The 18949-nt window shown below is 41.5% G+C and overlaps 1 protein-coding gene across 4 annotated transcripts in view; it reads left to right on the top strand.

The window, feature by feature from the left end:
• IL17REL (interleukin 17 receptor E like) overlaps positions 1-18949 on the top strand; it is a 141918-nt gene that overhangs the window by 17637 nt on the left and 105332 nt on the right. For all 4 annotated transcript variants that reach the window (XM_075599826.1, XM_075599827.1, XM_075599824.1 and 1 more), the window contains exons 2-3: positions 8444-8471; positions 11987-12136. In XM_075599826.1, coding sequence (XP_075455941.1) covers positions 8444-8471; positions 11987-12136 — 178 coding nt within the window. The remainder of the gene's footprint in view (positions 1-8443; positions 8472-11986; positions 12137-18949) is intronic.

Below are 18949 nucleotides of genomic sequence, written 5' to 3'. Positions count from 1 at the left end.
TCACTCTGGGAGGGAGCCATTAAGAGTATCAATCTTGATCTTACCATTCACTTAGTGGCTATCCCACACTGACCTCAGGTTTGAGGCAGGATACATAAAGCTGTCATTACCAATATAGTATTGTACTGGCATAATTATCCCTCCTGTGAGGGCAGTATATTAGTATATCTATTGCTGTATCCGACTGGCTTTTAATATTTTGCTGTCATGTTGGCTTCATCAGAGTCATATTTATTTTGACTCTCCAGCGTTCTATTTTATTTGAGTTATTACTCCTCATAAAGTGTTTTAAAGTATACACTCCTCACCTATCACACATTCATTGTACATTATTCCCCACCACTCTACCTGTGATCTCTAGTGACTGAGTGCTCTACTTTGGGGTTCTGTTTCTCTGTGTTGCTTATTACCTCACCCCTGATTGTAGCACCATCACCTCCACTATTCTACAGCAGTAGCGAGGGTCCCCCTTCCCCCTTCCCCAGTCCCTACTCCCTTCACTTGAGTTCGTGATAACGCACAATATCACAGATCTTCCATCGGATTCAATAGCAGTGTTAGTGCAGAATATCATGGTTTATACCAGGGGTGCGCAAACTATTGGAGCTGAGCCCCCCCTGCTTGCTCCCCCCTGGTGATCGCGCCCCCTGGTGCTCGTGCCCCCCTTCCGTCGCACCCCTGGTTCATACCAGCACCATAACTCACTAGAGGGGGCAATGAATGTTTAAAAATGAAGTGGCTCCAGAGTTACAATAATTGAAGAATAATTTAAGAGTAGAATGTTTTGGAAACATAATCCTGGATGTGTATTCATATTGACATTTTTCAAACAAGAAAGTTAACGGGTTGTTGATCAGACGGGAGGTGTCTGCGGCCCTGTGAGTCCCCCCTTTCTGTCTCTCTCTCACCCCACCTCTCTCTCACCCCTCCTCTCTCGCTCTCTCACCCCACCTCTCTCTCTCACCCCTCCTCTCTCTCTCTCTCTCTCTCTCTCTCTCTATCTCTCTCTCACCCCTCCTCTCTCTCTCTCTCTCGCACCCCTTCTCTCTCTCTCTCTCTCTCTCTCTCTCTCTCTCTCTCTCACCCCTCCTCTCTCTCACCCCTCCTCTCTCTCTCTCTCTCTCTCTCTCATCCCACCTCTCTCTCTCTCACTCCACCTCTCTCTCTCACTCTCTCGCCCCACCTCTCTCTCTCACTCTCTCACCCCACCTCTCTCTCTCTCACTCTACCTCTCTCTCTCTCACTCTCTCACCCCACCTCTCTCACTCTCTCACCCCACCTCTCTCACTCTCTCACCCCACCTCTCTCACTCTCTCACCCCACCTCACCTCTCACCCCACCTCTCTCACACTCTCTCTCTCTCTCTCTCTCTCTCTCTCTCTCTCTCTCTCTCTCTCTCTCTCTCTCTCTCTCTCTCTCACTCTCTCACTCTCTCACTGCCTCTTTCCCTTCAGGCCCTACCTGGAGCAGGAGTGTGGAGTTTGTCCAGGCCCTATCTGGCTCCAGAGGCAAGCCCACCCAGGTGGCCAAAATCGGAAGTTAGTCCCGACTTCTGAGCCATTGGGTGGACCCCCTCCACCGCCAGGCCTGACACAGGTGTCCCTGCGCTCCTCCCTCCCCCTATTGGCCAGACTCCATAATAGTATAAAATAATATATGTTGACGTTTCAGATTACTGTACATACAGTTCAAAGAAAATCAGCAAGATCACAGATACTTTTTGAGGAGCCTGTTATTAAAAGTGTAATCCCTGTTACAGTATGTGACCTCAGAGTGCAGTTGTAGAGATGTTAAATGAAGGAAATCTTTTGGGAATCACGGAATTAAAATATGTAAAATACAGAAATTAAAAAAGTAATCAAACATCTTAGAAGAACAGTGATCGAGAATGAAAATGTTAACATTAAAAGTTTTAAAATACACAATTTGACTTTACTTCCTGGTTACTAGTTAATACATTGCACATTTATAGGAAAACTTTTTGGAACATGTTTTATGATTTTTTTTGTTCATTTTGCAAAGGTCACAGAACATATTAGTGTTTATTATTATTATTATTATTATTGTTTATTATTTTATTGTGTATTATTATTGTTTATTTGTAAAGCACCAACTTATTCAGCGCAGTACAAAGTCAGTACAAGGACATAAACAGTTACATACCAAATAATGACACACATGCACAAGCAGATACAAAAGGTAACAAGGGTCCTGCTCGTGAGACATTACAATCTAAAAGGTTTATATCAAATGCAACTTATTATAATGCATTTTACTCAGGTACAGTAGGTATTCATGATAGTTGTTCTACATGTCTTACATTTCAGTCCAATCTCTTATACTGTACCCTGAGGTTAATCTAATCTGAATCGTCAAAAATGTTATTATCTGAAGGAGAGAGATAGCATTGTTAGAGGAGGAAATGATACTCTATATTATAGTATTGTACCAAGTAATTACTTCTCAACTCCTAAAGCCAGTCCACAAATTACAAGCAATGCTTGGATCTTTCTGAGCACCTTTGTACACTGATTCTAAACAAATGCACCATGATATTGACTTAATTAGTGCCGATTGATTGCTGCCAATGTCTTTATGAGAAGACATCTAATTGGTAGGTAGGAAGAACGTACAGGGACAGTAGGAGGGCATTCTCGTAAGTGCGACTGTAGTGGGTCAAGCTTTATGTATCATGTGTATAGTATTAGCCACGGTGCTACTCATATGCTTCTTTAAGCAATTGTGTCTTAAGGATAGAGAGAGTGCTAGTTGGGTATTGAGGGGAAGGGCATTCCAGAGGTGTGGGGCAGTCTGTGAGAAAGGCTTAAGGCGGGAGAGGGCTTTAGATACAAAGGGGGTAGAGAGAAGACATCCTTGAGCAGAACGCAAGAGTCGGGATGGTGCATAGTGAGAAATTAGGACTGGGATGTAAGGAGAAGCAGAAGAGTGTAAAGCTTTAAAAGTGGGGAGGAGAATTGAGTGCGAGATGTGTGATTTGATAGGAAGTGAGGAGAGGGATTTCAACAGGGGAAACGCTGAGACAGATTTAGGAAAGTGTAGAGTGATTCTGGCAGCAGCGTTTAGGATAGATTGTAGGGGAGACAGGTGAGAGGCAGGAAGGCTGGACAGCAGAAGGTTACAGTAATCGAGACGGGAGAGAATGAGGGCCTGAGTCAAAGTTTTAGCAGTCGTGCAACAGAGGAAAGAGCGTATTTTTGTAATATTGCGGTGGAAAAAGCGACAGGTTTTAGATACGTTTTGAATGTGAGAGAGGCGTCGAGTGTGATCCCTAGGCAGCGTGCTTGGGCTACTGGGTGAATGATAGTACAGTAATGTGGAAAGAGGTAGTAGAGCCAGGTTTGGGAGGAAGTATGAGGAGCTCTGTTTTTGCCATGTTAAGTTTAAGTCGGCGGAGGGCCATCCAAGATGATATCGCAGAGAGACATTCAGAAACTTTGGTCTCTACAGCAGGTGTAAGGTCAGGGGTTGAAAAGTAAATTTGTGTGTTATCAGCATAGAGGTGATATTTAAACAATATCAAGACAAGAGGTTCCAGGACAGAGCACTAGGGTACCCCCACAGAGAGATCGATAGAGGAGGAGTTGTTAGCAGGAGACACTAAAAGTATGATGGGAGAGGTAAGAGGAGATCCAGGATAGAGATTTGTTACGAATACCAAGAGTATGGAGAATGTGAAGGAGAAGAATGAAGTGACCAGAGAAGAAGCGCACACTCCATAGTATAGCACAGTTTAATAAAACAGAGTAAAAAATTGAACTCACAAGTATAAATTTCAAAAGCCTTGTTCGCCATCAGCGCATGCAGTTTCGTAGTGGGTAACAAGGACTATACAGCCCATGATTTTCAGCATATACAGGCATACCCCGCATTAACATACGCAATGGGACCGGAGCATGTATGTAAAGTGAAAATGTACTTAAAGTGAAGCACTACCTTTTCCCCACTTATTGATGCATGTACTGTACTGCATTCGTCAGATACGTGCATAACTGATGTAAATAACACATTTGTAACAGGCTCTATAGTCTCCCCGCTTGCTCACAGCTTTGGTACAGGTAGGGAGCTGGTATTGCTGTTCAGGACGTGCTGACAGGCGCATGCGTGAGCTGCCGTTTGCCTATTGAGCGAGATGTACTTACTCGCGAGTGTACTTAAAGTGAGTGTCCTTAAACCGGGGTATGCCTGTACTTCGTGTGCCTCTCCGCCGATGACTCCATCTCTTCCATTTACGTTTCCGAATGGAGCATCCTAGAGTACACCTTCTGAAACTCTAGCAGAGGTGTTAAGAGCTGAACAATAACCCAACACGTTTCATCACAGACTGTGACTTCATCATGGAATGTAAACAGCAGACTCACTGCATGCTTATAAAGCTTGTTTTTATCATATTAACAAAGTGGTAACTAATGAGTCAAATACAATTAACCCTAAAATGGCAGACATAACATCTCAATATACATATAAAATAAAACAAATGCATGCACATATCTACATAAAATATAACTGGAACTTATTTTGAAACAGAGTTCAATTAATAACATGGACGTATGTCGTGGTCTATGGCGCGCTAAATGTATCAACTCTGGTTGCAGGGGAATCCGGCCGTGCGATTGGCTGCTGCAGCCCATGTGTCTAGCAGCCCCAGGGGCTTCTGAGGATTGTAATTCCCCCAAAACCAAGTGATCAGAGAGTAATCACAAAGGAAACCCCAATAATTTGCACTCTGCCATTAATAATAAATTGACAATAGTGAATTACCTTATTATAAACTGAGTGTTCAGGATTTAATTCTGAGAAGGGTAAATTTCCATAAAATAAAAAAGTTTTATTTAGACAACTTATCTAAGTGCATAATAAGTGAAAATGAAATAATTAAAATATCTCACGATGAGATAGCTAGACGATTTCATATACACAGTACGGTATACCCAACAAGTGAATCCAATAAGTTCACAAATAACACAGATCTGTGACAGTAGCTACTGTATATATATACTGAATATCTGTCGCAATAATTATGGGTTTACTCATCAACCAGATCCTTCTTAAATACCTCTTAGCTCATACATATAATTCCCACACATGAGCTCCATGAGAAGACACCGCAGGGAAAAAAGCCTAATCACAGTCTGCCGTGTCAAATTGGGGCTAGCAAGCCAAACACATTTTTGTAACTGTTATTGTACTTATATACATGTGTCCATGAGTCTTAGAGAGTGCAAGTACTCTTAATATTGTCACAGCTTCTCCCTTGAAGTGGTTAGCTGATTATACAATTTGTAACCCATATCATTGCAACATAGCATACATTGTATCCGTAGCTAAAGACTGCACCGTCATTGGTATAGAGCAGGGGAGCGCAAACGTTTTTTCCCTGTGCCCCCCTGTCGGCGGTCCCCTCACTCCCGCGCCCCCCCCCCAGCCCCCCTTACCTGCGCTCCGGCGTCATGGCATCACGTTGCCATAGCAACGTGACATCACATGACCTCGCGCCGTCATTTTGACATGGCGACGCAGGAAGGAAGCCGCCGGAGCCAAGGTAAGTAAAGCTTTACAGAGGCCCTGCAGTTCCCCCGGCACTTAATTGAAGTGCCTTCGGGAAGCGCGCGGGGCCTCTGTAAACCCCGCACCCCCCCGCCGGCAGGGGCGCTTCCCCCCAATTGCGCACCGCTGGATAGAGAATGCGTGTATACACTGAAAACCATGCTTGTTTCTCCTGCTAATGCAGTCGTGCTACAATATCAGCCCTCACTCACTCCATTTAGGAGTCCGGTGACCGCATATGGAGTAAAGCAGAGAGTGGTATAGAGGATTTAGAGCCTTAGTATTGCAAGCTCATCAAAAAGTATCTCATATAGTAAAAGAGACTATACAACCCGTTCTTGGCGTCTGTGTTATTATCGATGTTCATCTCCTGCAGCTGACGTCATCGATAGGACGTCGCCGAGACCCTGACGATTGTTTCGCACCACCGGAGCGCTTTTTCAAAGGGGAGGAGTTGTACTAGTTGCCAGTAACCTGGATTTAAATACCCCTTCTCAGAGGTGAAGCAGGGGGCGTGTTGCAAAGAGTTATTATGCAACCGTATTGGTTCTTCCCCAGAGTGATTCCTATTGGTACTTAGGAATAGGGGCAGATCTTCTTGGTGGACTGACCTGCCTAATTTGATAAAATAGAATAGTGCATGCCTCTGTCCATATATACACCTATCTCAGTGGAAGCAAGTAAAGGGGCAACTGTATTTAGGTTGTATTGCACTTATCTTTACCAGTTAAAGAGACACATAAATACAAGTGCATTGTTTTTTGTATTCATTCCCTTATGTACAAAATCTGATCAAGGTAATTTCAGTATAAGGTGGTGTGATTTGGATATATAGGAGTGTTCTAACGCTAAGTGGACCACCCCTAGGGTCAATACTGTTCCTCTTTAATTAATGTAGCTCTTCTGGTGCCGCTGCATCCTGGCAGTGTCTCCCACACTTGGCACTACAGGGGCAGTGTCCCTATCTAATGGGCCTGTCCCTATAGCAGCCACAAACTTGCAGGGGAGTCAGGGCCTACCTGGGGCCAAAGGGTATCTTTGGCCTAGTGCAGGGGTCACTGACACCCTGCACACACAACCTCTACTCCCTGTGTCCAACTCCGACTGGCATGGTCTATGGCACGCCAAATATATCAAATTTGGTTGCAGGGGAATCCGGCCGCGCGATTGGCTGCGGCAGCCCATGTGTCTAGCAGCCCATGGGGTTTCTGGGGATTGTAGTTCCCCTGCAGAATTACAGTTAACATGGCCGCTGCTGTCTGACTCTACTACGCATGTGGGTATGTGTAATGGCCGCCGCAATCTCTTTGCGCATGCATGAACCATCTGCGCATCAACAACATGGCGGCGCCCTGGAAACGGAGCCGCCGGGAGCCTCCGGAAACTCGGTCACCTCCCTAACTGCCGCAACGCTCCAGTGGTTCCCCCGCTGTAGCAGAGGTAAGCGGGGAATCAAGAAGGGGGGGGGGGGGGGGAACTAGGGGACCAAGGCTAACCAGGCTACCCAGGCTATAATTGAAATCCCTGCTCTCTGATTAGGTCAAAATTCCAGGCATTATTCATTCATTAACGGGCCAGACTTTTTGGTACCTTGCCAAGTTTTTATTTGTAGCCAATAATCTTTCACTTTATTATTTATGAAAAAAGACATATCATTAAGTAATCCCTCAGAACAAGGTGTTACTGGCCAATAATGCCCTAGTTGGGTTAAAGTCCCTCGGCTTCGCCTCGGGCCTTCAACTCTTCTAGCCAGAGCATTATTGGCCAGTAACACCCTATTCTTCAGGGATTATTATTTAATTATAGGCTAAAAATTCCAGGCATTATCCAATCAGTAATGGCCTGGAATTTTTGGCACCTTGCCAAGTTTTTCAGCCAATCAGCTTTCAATTTTCATACACACTGAGTAATAGCATCTCTCAGACAGGGGGGGTGATTGGACAGGAGGCACCAGCAAAGCATTGACTCCTCTCTCTCACTGCCTGCAGAGAGCTCCCACAGGAGAACACAGAGACGGAAGGTCTGCAGTGTGTCTTGTGGGTGTATGGCTGCTGTGTGTGTGTGTATACAGTATAGAGGGGGGTTGCATTGTGTGTTTGTGTACAGTGGGGGGCAGCATGTGTGCTTGTACGTACCGAGGGGGGCGTGCAGTGTGTGTGTTTGTGTGAGTGTGTATAGAGAGGGCCTTTAGCGTATTCACAATTTCATTTTAATAAACAAGTAAAGTAAAAGCACAAGAAAATGTAGAATATCATGTTGATAAAAATCAATATGGCGGTACAAAAGTGTCTATCTCTTTATGAAAATTTTAATAAAAAGCCTGCATTTAGCCTATAATAGTAGTGAACCCCACAGAACAGGGCATTACCGGCCAATTAACCCCTGACTGGGTTAATGTTCCTCGGCTTCGCCTCGTCCAGCCAGGGCATTATTGGTAAGTAATTCCCTGTTCTTCTGGGTTTATTACTTAAGAAATTGCTAAGGCTGCTTTATGAGTGAAATTCATTGTGCATTTCAATATGATATAGATTGTCAAATAACTGCTAACTCCAGGCAAAAGTGTGATAACAATCCAATGCTGGTTTTGTATTCCCATTTGCTGGTCTATCAGCAAGGTTAGTTTAGTAGAATAAAATCTGAACGAAATTGAGTGCAGGGTAGGCCTGCCGACGGGTTTCCTGGGGCCCATGACTGACGTACTTACCGGGGACATGAATATACTGTACTGTAGCATGTTTTGGCTCATATGGTAACATTTCAGAGCTGCAGTAGAAGTATTATTTTCAATAAAACATGTATGTGTTTATGTACATAGACCTATAAAATGATTGCTGTATATATTTATCTTTAATCTTTACTTTTGTTTATTTTTTTTTAGAGAAATCTCTGTAAAAGCAAACCAACCAGTAAGTATGAGCCTATATCTTGAAGATAACGTTTTTATTAACATTACCGAAATCCTAACAAATTACATATACCAACAGAAACTTAACATGAATAAGGCATCTTACCTCTGTTTACTGAACACATACTGTATTTACTTACCCTGTTCTTAAAATAGAATACTGCATGCTGTGATAATTACTACAATTGGTACCATTTTGCATTTCTAAAGAGGAATGAAGGGAACTCCCCTGGCAGGTTTCCAAATCTGCTATTATGATAATAAAAAAAGATGTTTGATCAGATTTGCAGTTCTCCTCTTGCCATGCCAGAGTCAATAAAATCCATTTTACGTTTCCTTTAATCTGATGGGCCTTATTAGAAAAAGAGGATCTAGGTAGGGCATCGATATGGGAGAAAAGAGTGAGTCACAACATGTGACATAATAGATTATGTATTCATTTTTACAAAAGGTCATGCATATCATGCTATAATGCAGGGGTGCACAAACTTTTCCCCGTGCGCACCCCTGCTTGCTCTCCTCGGCGCCTCACGCCCCCCACCCCCCGCTCGGCCCCGGCGTCAAATGACGCGCGGGGTCATGTGATGTCACGTTGCCACACAGCGTAATTTGACGTCGGGTTACCATGACAAAGCGTCACTGGAAGATAAGTGTGTTACAGAGGCCTAGCGTGGTCCCCCCCCGGCATTTAATTTAAATGCCCGGGGGGAGAGAGCAGGACCTCTATTACTAACGCACCCTCCCAGAAAACCTAGCTCCCCCCCAGGGTGGCGCACCCCCCCAGTTTGCGCACCCCTGCTATAATGTACTGTAACTCACAGTATTAGTATGGATTCATCATGAGATCACTTACAGTAATTCCCTGAAAAAATAAAAGTTAATAATTTACCAGTGAAGCATTTCTTTTAGCAATGTACATATTCTAAGTAAAAATGATTCTCTGTATCTAACTAAACCACAAATCCTCACTCAATAATCATCACTTACTGTACAAATTCTGTAGTAGCAACGGAGGGAGAGGGAGTAGGCGGTATGATACATTTTACATGTATACAATTAGGACCTTGAGAGGTTCGAAAGCTTGTAACATACCAACTACTTGTTGGCCCAATTAAAGGTATCATATTATCTACTCCCTCTCCCTCCTTTGTTACTCCATGGAAGAAAGGCTACCCACCCTTGTTTACATATTGTAGGAGGACATCTCGATCTCCAATTTACCCTCTGTCCACACTGCATTGGCACTCTTCCACAACAGAGCACCTTATACTGAAAAGATACCCTCCGATTCTACATCGGCACTGATGGTTATCCAGCTTTTGTTGTGTAATTCAATTTGCAGGAATTATAACCATATAAAATATAATGAAAGACTGCCCTCAAATTTTATTACACAGATAACCTGGAATCATTTGTAATAAATGGGAACCGCCCCCAACTAATGTAAACTGAGCAAAACGCCAACGTGCACCAACTGGTATAGACTATAGATAAAATATATATTTTGTATTTCTTTACATTTCTCGTTTTTTCCAATTTATTCTTTTTGTGGCGCGTTCATTTTTAGTATTTTTATAGAAAAGTTCAAACGGAAAAAATAAATATTAGCATACAACTATTCCTACTACTCTTAATTAATGTAACACTATGATTGTGTGAGTGGCAACACACTCCCCCCGTAATTAAGAGAATGGGCCCAGTGTCTATAAAATATTAGATTTTCATATGCATTATACATGATTCATTTTTCTGTATTAATTGTTTTTTTGGAAGATAACTCATAAGATATTTCTTATGTATCATTAATTCCTTTGTTTTTGCCATACTCTAGCATCCTCTATAATTTAATGATTTGGTTGGTCTGAATTTGTTTTCTTTGTTGTTTGGGATTACAATTTTAAATACTGTACATTTTTGCAAAGTTGTTTCCTTTTTTTCAGTCTTGTTGTGTGAGCCATTCCAACTCTATAATGCATACTGTAGGTACAATTTTGAGGTGGTGGTATTAGCAAATTACTGCCTTTTAGTTATGTTAATTTTTCCACTGCCTCAATTTACTGCATGTCTCACTGGTGCAAGGAATACACGCATGCCAGTCCCTCCAAACAACTGGACCACATTAGGATACATAACTTTAATGAAGCTTTACGGTCCCCACCACTATCCCCCGGCCCGGGCCGCCAACAGAAATCATGGGGCCCACGACAAATTAAAGGATCACCACCCCCCCACCACTTAACTCCTCCCCCCGGCACACTTGGGATCCCTAAGGGGAGAATGAGATATGGGCACGGGGGGGTTGGGTGAGGGAGTGATAGAGAGGGGGAGGGAAGGCGGAAGAATACGGAAGAGTAGGGAGGAGAGAGGGGGAAAGCGAAATGAGGGTGAGAGGGAGGGAAATGGGGAGGGACATGGAGAGAGGGAGGGAGAAGGAGAGGAGCCTACTTGCTGCCATGGAGGATTGAGGGGGCCTGTTAGAGGCCTGTGGAGGGGGTCTGCAGAGCAGCTTCCTGGAGGGTGCCCACAGAGTTGCCTCTCAGGGGAGCCTCCCTTCCACCTGTCTCCAGCATGCTATATCAGACAGGCACCTCCAAGGTCAACCACCACCAGGCCCCCTCTGCAACAATTTCTGCAGGCCCCTCTGCAAGGTTTGCCGGCAGGGAGTCGGGTCCCTTTACTCTCCGGACCCTATCGGCTGCCCTGCCCCCGCCTGACAGAAACGGAAGTGGAGGGAGTTCCACATCTCCTTTCAATAGGGTCCACAGAAAACATACATTTTTGTCATACTTTTTTTAAATACTCCTTGACTTGAGTAATGTACTACAATAGTTCCTGTTCAATTTCCCCATGAGGAAGTCAACAATGACAGAGCAATTCTAACAGTAATAAGCTTCCTCTTACAGAACAAAGAAACATTATTCCTATTGTCAATAATTACAATTGCTGCCAATGACTTCTTAGACTGCGCTTATTATACCGGCGACGCTGATGTCAAGCTGTGGTTGCTGGAAAAATCTAATTGAATTGACTTCCAGTGATCTCGACCAAGCCGTCGCGCCGTCACGTCACTCCTACTATAAGCGCACACGACGGATGTAATACTGTACATTTGTTTTGACGTCGCGTCGCCGGGACTATAAGCGCCGCCTTATCCTTAACCCCCAAATCACTTCCCAACACCAGCCCAGAAATGCACACAGTGGGGATGGATGGTCAGTGATGTTTGTGTTAAGGCTATTAAAGTTATATTTTCTCTGTAGATATGCAGCTTTGGGTTCTGGATGAATAAGGATACTCTGTAGAATTAATGTAACAATTCTTTCAGGTATACTGTAGGTCAGGTACATCCCCCATCTTCCCCTCCTCCCCCCACCCCCCTTTGAAGGTGAAATTGTTTTTTTGATTGAAGCATGCAAAGTAAATATTGTTTAGGACTTTCGAAACCAGACACCAATGTTATGTTTGTTAGAATGTACTTCTATTTTTGTGAACTTTTATTGAATGTTTTATTTACAGCTGATATTCTAAACCTCTTTTGTCGGGACCCACCCCCCACTTTATCTCCTGCTGTATTGGAAAACATGAAGATTGCCACAGCTATGAAGTGCAATGGGAAGAATCAATGTTCACTTTATTTAAATATCAAAGGAAATGTCATCCTTGATGGTATGATACAAACTCTCTTCAGCATCTTGCAAACAGTACAGGGCTGTACCCTTTGCTAGGAAATCATAGATATGTCACACAGATTGATTTTTAACCTAAGCAGACTCCTCTTTGTAAAATAAAACTCTCTCAATGGACATTTCATGAACATTGAGATCTATATACTGTAAGAGATGATATCAACTTTTATACTTATACCCAAGTGTCTGATTTCTTGTGTTTATACTGTAATTCAAAATAAGTTTTATGTTTAAAGGTGTTTTATCACTGCATTAAACCACGCAGATCCATGCAGAAAAAGTTACCTTATTCAACACATATTTTGCTATCCACACATTTCTTTAGTTTACCTATCTTTTGACTTGTCTCTGAAATCTTTGTGAGACATGGAAGTGCTTTTGAGTATTTTTGTCTCCTCATTGTACTAACGTCTTATGATGTAAGATTTGGTGACATATTTTACCCACGATAATTTCATTCTATGTGGTTGGTCCTCGCTCCTCAAAAATTCATAATACAGAACTGGCCACCAAGTTCAAACAGAGGAGCCCATAAAGATGAAACAAATGTCACTGAATTTGTTGCTAGTTGCTGTTTTCTAAAGCCAGGTATTGGGTAATGCAGGGGTGCTCAACTCCAGTCCATAAGGCCTCCGCCCCCCCCCCCCAACAGGTTTGGTTTTCAGGATATCCCTGCTTCAGCACAGTTGGCTCAATCAGTCCTTGCTTCAGCACAGGTGGCTCAATCAGAGGCTCAATCAAAGACTGAGCAGGGATATCCTGAAAATCTGACCTGTTGGGGGGGGCTTGAGGACTGGAGTTGAGCGCCCCTGGGCTAATGGATCTTGTTGTAGCTTTAGGCTGCGTCCATAGAAGGACAGGCAGCGCTGAGCCGCGGGGACGCTCCGCACTGAGCCCCGGCTTCCTCAATGAGGATGTCTTGAGAGGGGGCTCACGCGAGCGTCCGCAGGCGTGCTCAGGAGTTGGATTTTTCAGCCGACAGCCAAAGCTATTTTTCAGCGCGCTGTCGGCTGAAAACATCCAATTAGCGCGAAGCAGCGTCAACGTCACGGCACCGTGACGTCGGCGCCGCGCGTTGACGTCGGTGCATCACGGGCTATTGGCCCAGCGACGTCACTGCCCCGTCTCCCCCCGCCTCCCGATCGCGGACGCTGGCTCGCCTGCATGTGCATGAAATCGCTCATGCTTGATCAGGTGAGCATCAGCGTCCGCGCGGCTCAGCGCTGCTCCACCTTCTATGGACGCAGTCTTAGAGGTATCCTCGTTAAGAACAGATGGCAAAAAGTGGCTCCTTCACAGCTAGATTGACGTATACTTTAAGGTGCACAACTTAAGGCATCTTAAGAGCTCGTACTGTTTATTAAATCCAGACTGTAGAGCAGGGGTGGGTAACTCCAGTTCTGAAGGGCCACCAAAAGGTCAGGTTTGAAGGATATCCCTGCTTCAGCACAGTCTTTGTCTGACCCACTGACGGAGCCAGCTGTGCTGAAACAGGGATATCCTTAAAATCTAACTGGTGTTGCCCACCCCTGCTCTACAGTAGAAAAGCCAGGCTGTGTGGTGCTCTAAAACATAGACTCAGCAACTTCAATTGTATGTTGTATTGGTTGTATCCTTGAAGTATCCCACATATAAATGGTGACCACCTATAGCATAAACACCTGATTCCACTAGTTATCAATAAACCGGAAGAGTATAACCCAGATAGGTAAATACTCACACTAGCTAGTGTCCAGCCAAATCATTGATTAGGAAAAACGGTGTAAGATTGAGTAAATAAACTCACTTGTAGCAGATGGTCCTCCCGGGATTAACCTTCATTGGTGCGTGCATCCGGTACTCCATAGCAGAGGCAGGTATCCGGAAAGGAGAGTTGGAGCACAGCTAAACGAAATAAATTTGCTAGAGTGTGTGTCCCAAAAGTTAGAGGTTTATTATTCGTCAGTACATGGTAACAAGAAAAAAATGAGCCCTCAGGCCCCCACCGACATGTTTCGAGCTTCCGCTCTTTCTCAAGGTGTACAATGATCTGAAAATCTCTCTTACCTATTATAGTATCCTTTTCCCGCCAATTGTCCCGTCAACCCGTCGCTTAGTCGTTTCACACGTAATGCGCCTTGTTGCCAGAGCGCACCACGCGTATCACGCTTCACGCCGGGTATACCGGTGACGTCAGCGCGTCAGGGAACAAAACAAACTTTATTAATAATATAAACTTAACAAACCTAACATAAATTAAAATACTTTTATTAGTCTATTAAAACATAATATATATTAACTAAAGTTACAAACATATATATATGAATAAAATCAAATTAAAAAACAAACAACCAAGGTTTGATCGTGACAGTATTAAAAAAAAATATATAGTTATATTTTTAGATTATAAACATATGAATCCTCATATCCCCAATTATATCCAAAGTTTCCATTCTGCAACAAACATATATCTACAAGATTAATCAATCAAATCAAATCACTCGAATCATCAATACATATGTTTGTTCCAATAAAATTCTCTACATTTGTATATAAGTCATATTATAAGGTATGAATATAGGGTTCATATGCTTCAGATCTTATTTTTAACCATTTTAACAGTTTTGAGGGTGAATATCTTTTAGTGTCATTGGTGTGACATAATTATTACAATCATTCAAATGCAATACTTAGTATGTTATTTTATGTTATTATGCAAACTAATATCTATACCAAAATAATGGAAAGAGCAAATAGAAAAGATATAAATTTGTATATATTGATAATTAATGGATTTATAATACAATAAATTAGAAATCAATATTTTATCTTAGATATGGGTTTAAATCCCAATCTGTATTCAGTCCATAAGGGATCCTAGTGTTCAGAGTAAAAATCGAAAATAGTTCTTTTTTATCCAGTAACTCCAACCTATTACCACCCCTATATGGCATTTCAATATGTTCGATGGCTCTAAATTTTAATTTATTAATATCTCCATATTTGCAGGTTGTAAAGTGTTGGGATACCGGATGTGTGAGATCCTTAAGTTTAATCAGCCTAATATGTTCTCGCATTCTGGCCTTCAATGCCCGAGTGGTACGCCCCACATATTGCTTACCACATCCACAGTCCAATAAATAGACTATGAATGTGGTATTGCAATTTATGAAGGATTTTATAGTGTATACTTGTCCTGTATTAAAGGATTTGAAACTGGATGATTGTTCTAAAAACTTACACGAAATACACTTCAAACATTTGAAGCAACCTTTTGGCAGATTTGCCCCATGTAATTGTTGTTTGGATGTAAAGAGGCTTCGAGAGACATAATTTGCAACTGTTTTAGCCTTTTTAAAGACGAAACGTGGGCCCTCCTGATGTATTTTCTTCAGTAAGGGGTCTGCAGATAATATGTTCCAGTGTTTCCTCACAATCTCTTTAATACCATTTGCTTGAACATTAAATTGTGTTATGAACATTGGTATATTAGAGTCCCATGTGTTCTGTTTTGGATTTCTTTGTTTGTTTAAGAGATCATCCCTGCTCATATCCTTAACTTCAGTAAATGACCTTTCAAGATTTGTTTTTAGATATCCCCTCTCCTCAAATCTTTTTAAGAGTTCCTCTGATTGAATCAGAAAGTCCTCCTCATTGGAACAAATCCTTTTTAATCGGATGAGTTGTCCTTTTGGTATAGAATTTAAGAGGGGTTTTGGATGGCAGCTGTCAAATCTTAGATATGTGTTACGTGAATTTTCCTTTCTATAAATATTTGAACCAATTTTCATGTGCATATCAATAAATAAATATAGGTCAAGATAATGAATATGGTGAAAATCATAAGTGTAGGTGAATTTTAAATTAAAATCATTGTGATTAAGGTGATCAATAAATAATAAAAGTGATTCCTCCCCACCATCCCAAATAAGTATTAAATCGTCCAAAAACCGTCTATAAAAGGTGATAAATTGTCGATAAGGGTTGTTATCTCCAAATATGTGGACCGACTCCCACCAACCTAAAAAGAGGTTGGCATAAGACGGAGCAAAGCTGGTACCCATAGCGGTTCCACATATTTGGAGATAAAAAGTGTCATCAAACAAAAAGTAGTTGTGTGTTAATAAAAAGTGAATACAATCCAAAATAAAAGCTCTCTGTGTAAGTGATAAAGTGGAGTGTTCCAAATAAGTGTTGACAGCTGCCATTCCATGTTGATGAGTTATAATGGTATACAAGGAGGTCACATCCAGTGTGACCCAGATGTAACCTCCTTTCCATTCGATTCTTGTCAGTTTGTCCAAAAGGTCACCACTGTCTCTGATATGTGATGGTAAATCATAAACAAATTGTTGCAAATAATAATCCACATATCTAGAGACACCATCTCCCAAAGATCCAATACTAGCAACTATTGGTCTACCTGGAGGGGAGACCAAAGTTTTATGGATCTTTGGGAGATGGTGAAACACTGGGATAATGGGATGTGTCTCAAAAAGAAATTCACATTCTTTGGAGTCAAGAACTCCCAAAAGGGAGCCCTCTTCAATGAGTGACTTTAGTTGTTTAAGGAACACTGGTGTTGGGTCACCACGTAGTACAGAGTATGATAAACCATCTGACAATTGACGGATAGCTTCCTCCCTGTATTGCTTTTTACTCTGTACCACAATGGCTCCCCCCTTATCCGCGCCCTTAATAATCAAATCTTTATTATTTTTCAAATTATGTAAAGCCTCTTTTTCAATCTTGCTGAGATTATTAATCCTGCTCTGTAGAGGAGACACTAGGAACGTGTATCCTCTAGAGAGGAGGACCAAGTCTCTCTCAACAAGTTTTTCGAATGTCATGAGGTAATGTCCCTTCATATGTTTGGGAAAAAACACTGATTTCTTCTTAAAACCCGACTGTTGTCTACCTAGAACATTAGAAAGATCAATGGTATCAGACATTTCATTTTCATTTATTAAATTGTTCATGTCTTGCAGACAACATTGTTCCTTAAATGTCAAGGTAGGAGGTGATGGATCTGGGCCTAGGGATGATTCTGTAAGCTCCCCTCCACACAATGGAATTTGTGTTCCATGAGTAGTGGGACCGCTCACGTCATCACCTCCATCCCTCTCTTCATCACCAATCCTATCCTCTCCATCAAAGAATCTTTTAAGGGTTAATTTTCGAACATATTTATTCAAATCAATGATAACATCAAACAGTTTAAATTTCGAGGAAGGTGCATATTTAAGCCCCTTGTCCAGTACAGAAAGTTCTGCCTGTGATAAAGGAATATTGGTTAAATTAATAACGCCTGTATCTTCAATCAAGAGTTCTTTTTCCTCTTTGGAGGGTTTCTCTTGTTTTCTTTTCTTTCCTCTTCGTGTGTGTTTGTACACTCCCAGTTTTTTGAAGAACCAAAATATGTTTTAGGTTGAGCTTCTTTACTCCTACTGTTATTTTCCTGAGAGGTATGTCCTGAAAAACTAGGATCCCCTCTTGTCTCTCTAGTGTCCCTCTGTGGTCCAGGATTAAGTTGATCTCCATGTTTGTTACTTGTGTGGGCAAATGTGTCATTATCCGAAAAATCTGATTCCCCACTTGTTGTTTGTGAAAAGGAAATGTTTTTCTTGAGAATAGATTTCTGTTTATCCCCGTAATTCTTTTTAGGTGTAGAAGAATTATATCTTTTTGGGGGTGCTGGCCTTTGCCATATATAAACCTGATTACGTAAATAATCCTGCTTGTCTCTCTCAAATTTTGTTTGTTTTTTTAACATAATTTCCTTCTCCATGACTTCAATATTTGTTGATAATTTCTCATCCAGATCATTAAATCCCTCCATTTCAATAAATTGACGTAAATCCTTTTGTAATATCTGTATATCTTTATCTAATTGCAGTTTTTCCTTTGTTTTAAGTTGTATAATCAAGTCCATAAGTGCAAATGAACAACAATTGAGGGTGTCCTTCCAATCATTCTCAAAGTCCACATTAACGAACCCAAAAGTGGGAGTTTTTTTAATTCTTAATCCTCTTGGGATCCTTTTTGTTCTTATATAGTTTTGCAAAGTAATAATATCCCACCATGTGCGTACTTTTAATGATAAAAGTTTTTCCAACTTCGTAAATTGAATTTTCAGGTCAGACAAATCCTCACAAACCGATTCCACCGTATTATCAAATACTTGCTCTGCTTTCTTTGCTCTCTTTGAATTATCAGAGCAGCAAAATGCATATTGTGTGAAAGTCTCATTTCCTTGATCAATATCCTCCTCAAAATCTGTATTATTCTGATCCATAATTAAACCAATAAAAAATACACAAAAAATCCAGAAGGTATATATTAATAATGTGTATAATAGGGGATATCACACTCTCTAAAGCACTAAAAAAATGATGACACAGTCCATGTGAGCCACCTCACAGATATAAATACACAGTAGTAGTAGTAGTAATCCATTAATTATCAATATATACAAATTTATATCTTTTCTATTTGCTCTTTCCATTATTTTGGTATAGATATTAGTTTGCATAATAACATAAAATAACATACTAAGTATTGCATTTGAATGATTGTAATAATTATGTCACACCAATGACACTAAAAGATATTCACCCTCAAAACTGTTAAAATGGTTAAAAATAAGATCTGAAGCATATGAACCCTATATTCATACCTTATAATATGACTTATATACAAATGTAGAGAATTTTATTGGAACAAACATATGTATTGATGATTCGAGTGATTTGATTTGATTGATTAATCTTGTAGATATATGTTTGTTGCAGAATGGAAACTTTGGATATAATTG

This window comes from Ascaphus truei, chromosome 5 (assembly GCF_040206685.1).
Source record: "Ascaphus truei isolate aAscTru1 chromosome 5, aAscTru1.hap1, whole genome shotgun sequence".
Classification (NCBI taxonomy): Eukaryota; Metazoa; Chordata; class Amphibia; order Anura; family Ascaphidae; genus Ascaphus; species Ascaphus truei.
The sequence above is the reverse complement of the archived record's forward strand: the minus strand, read 5'-3'. Positions and strand labels throughout refer to the sequence as shown.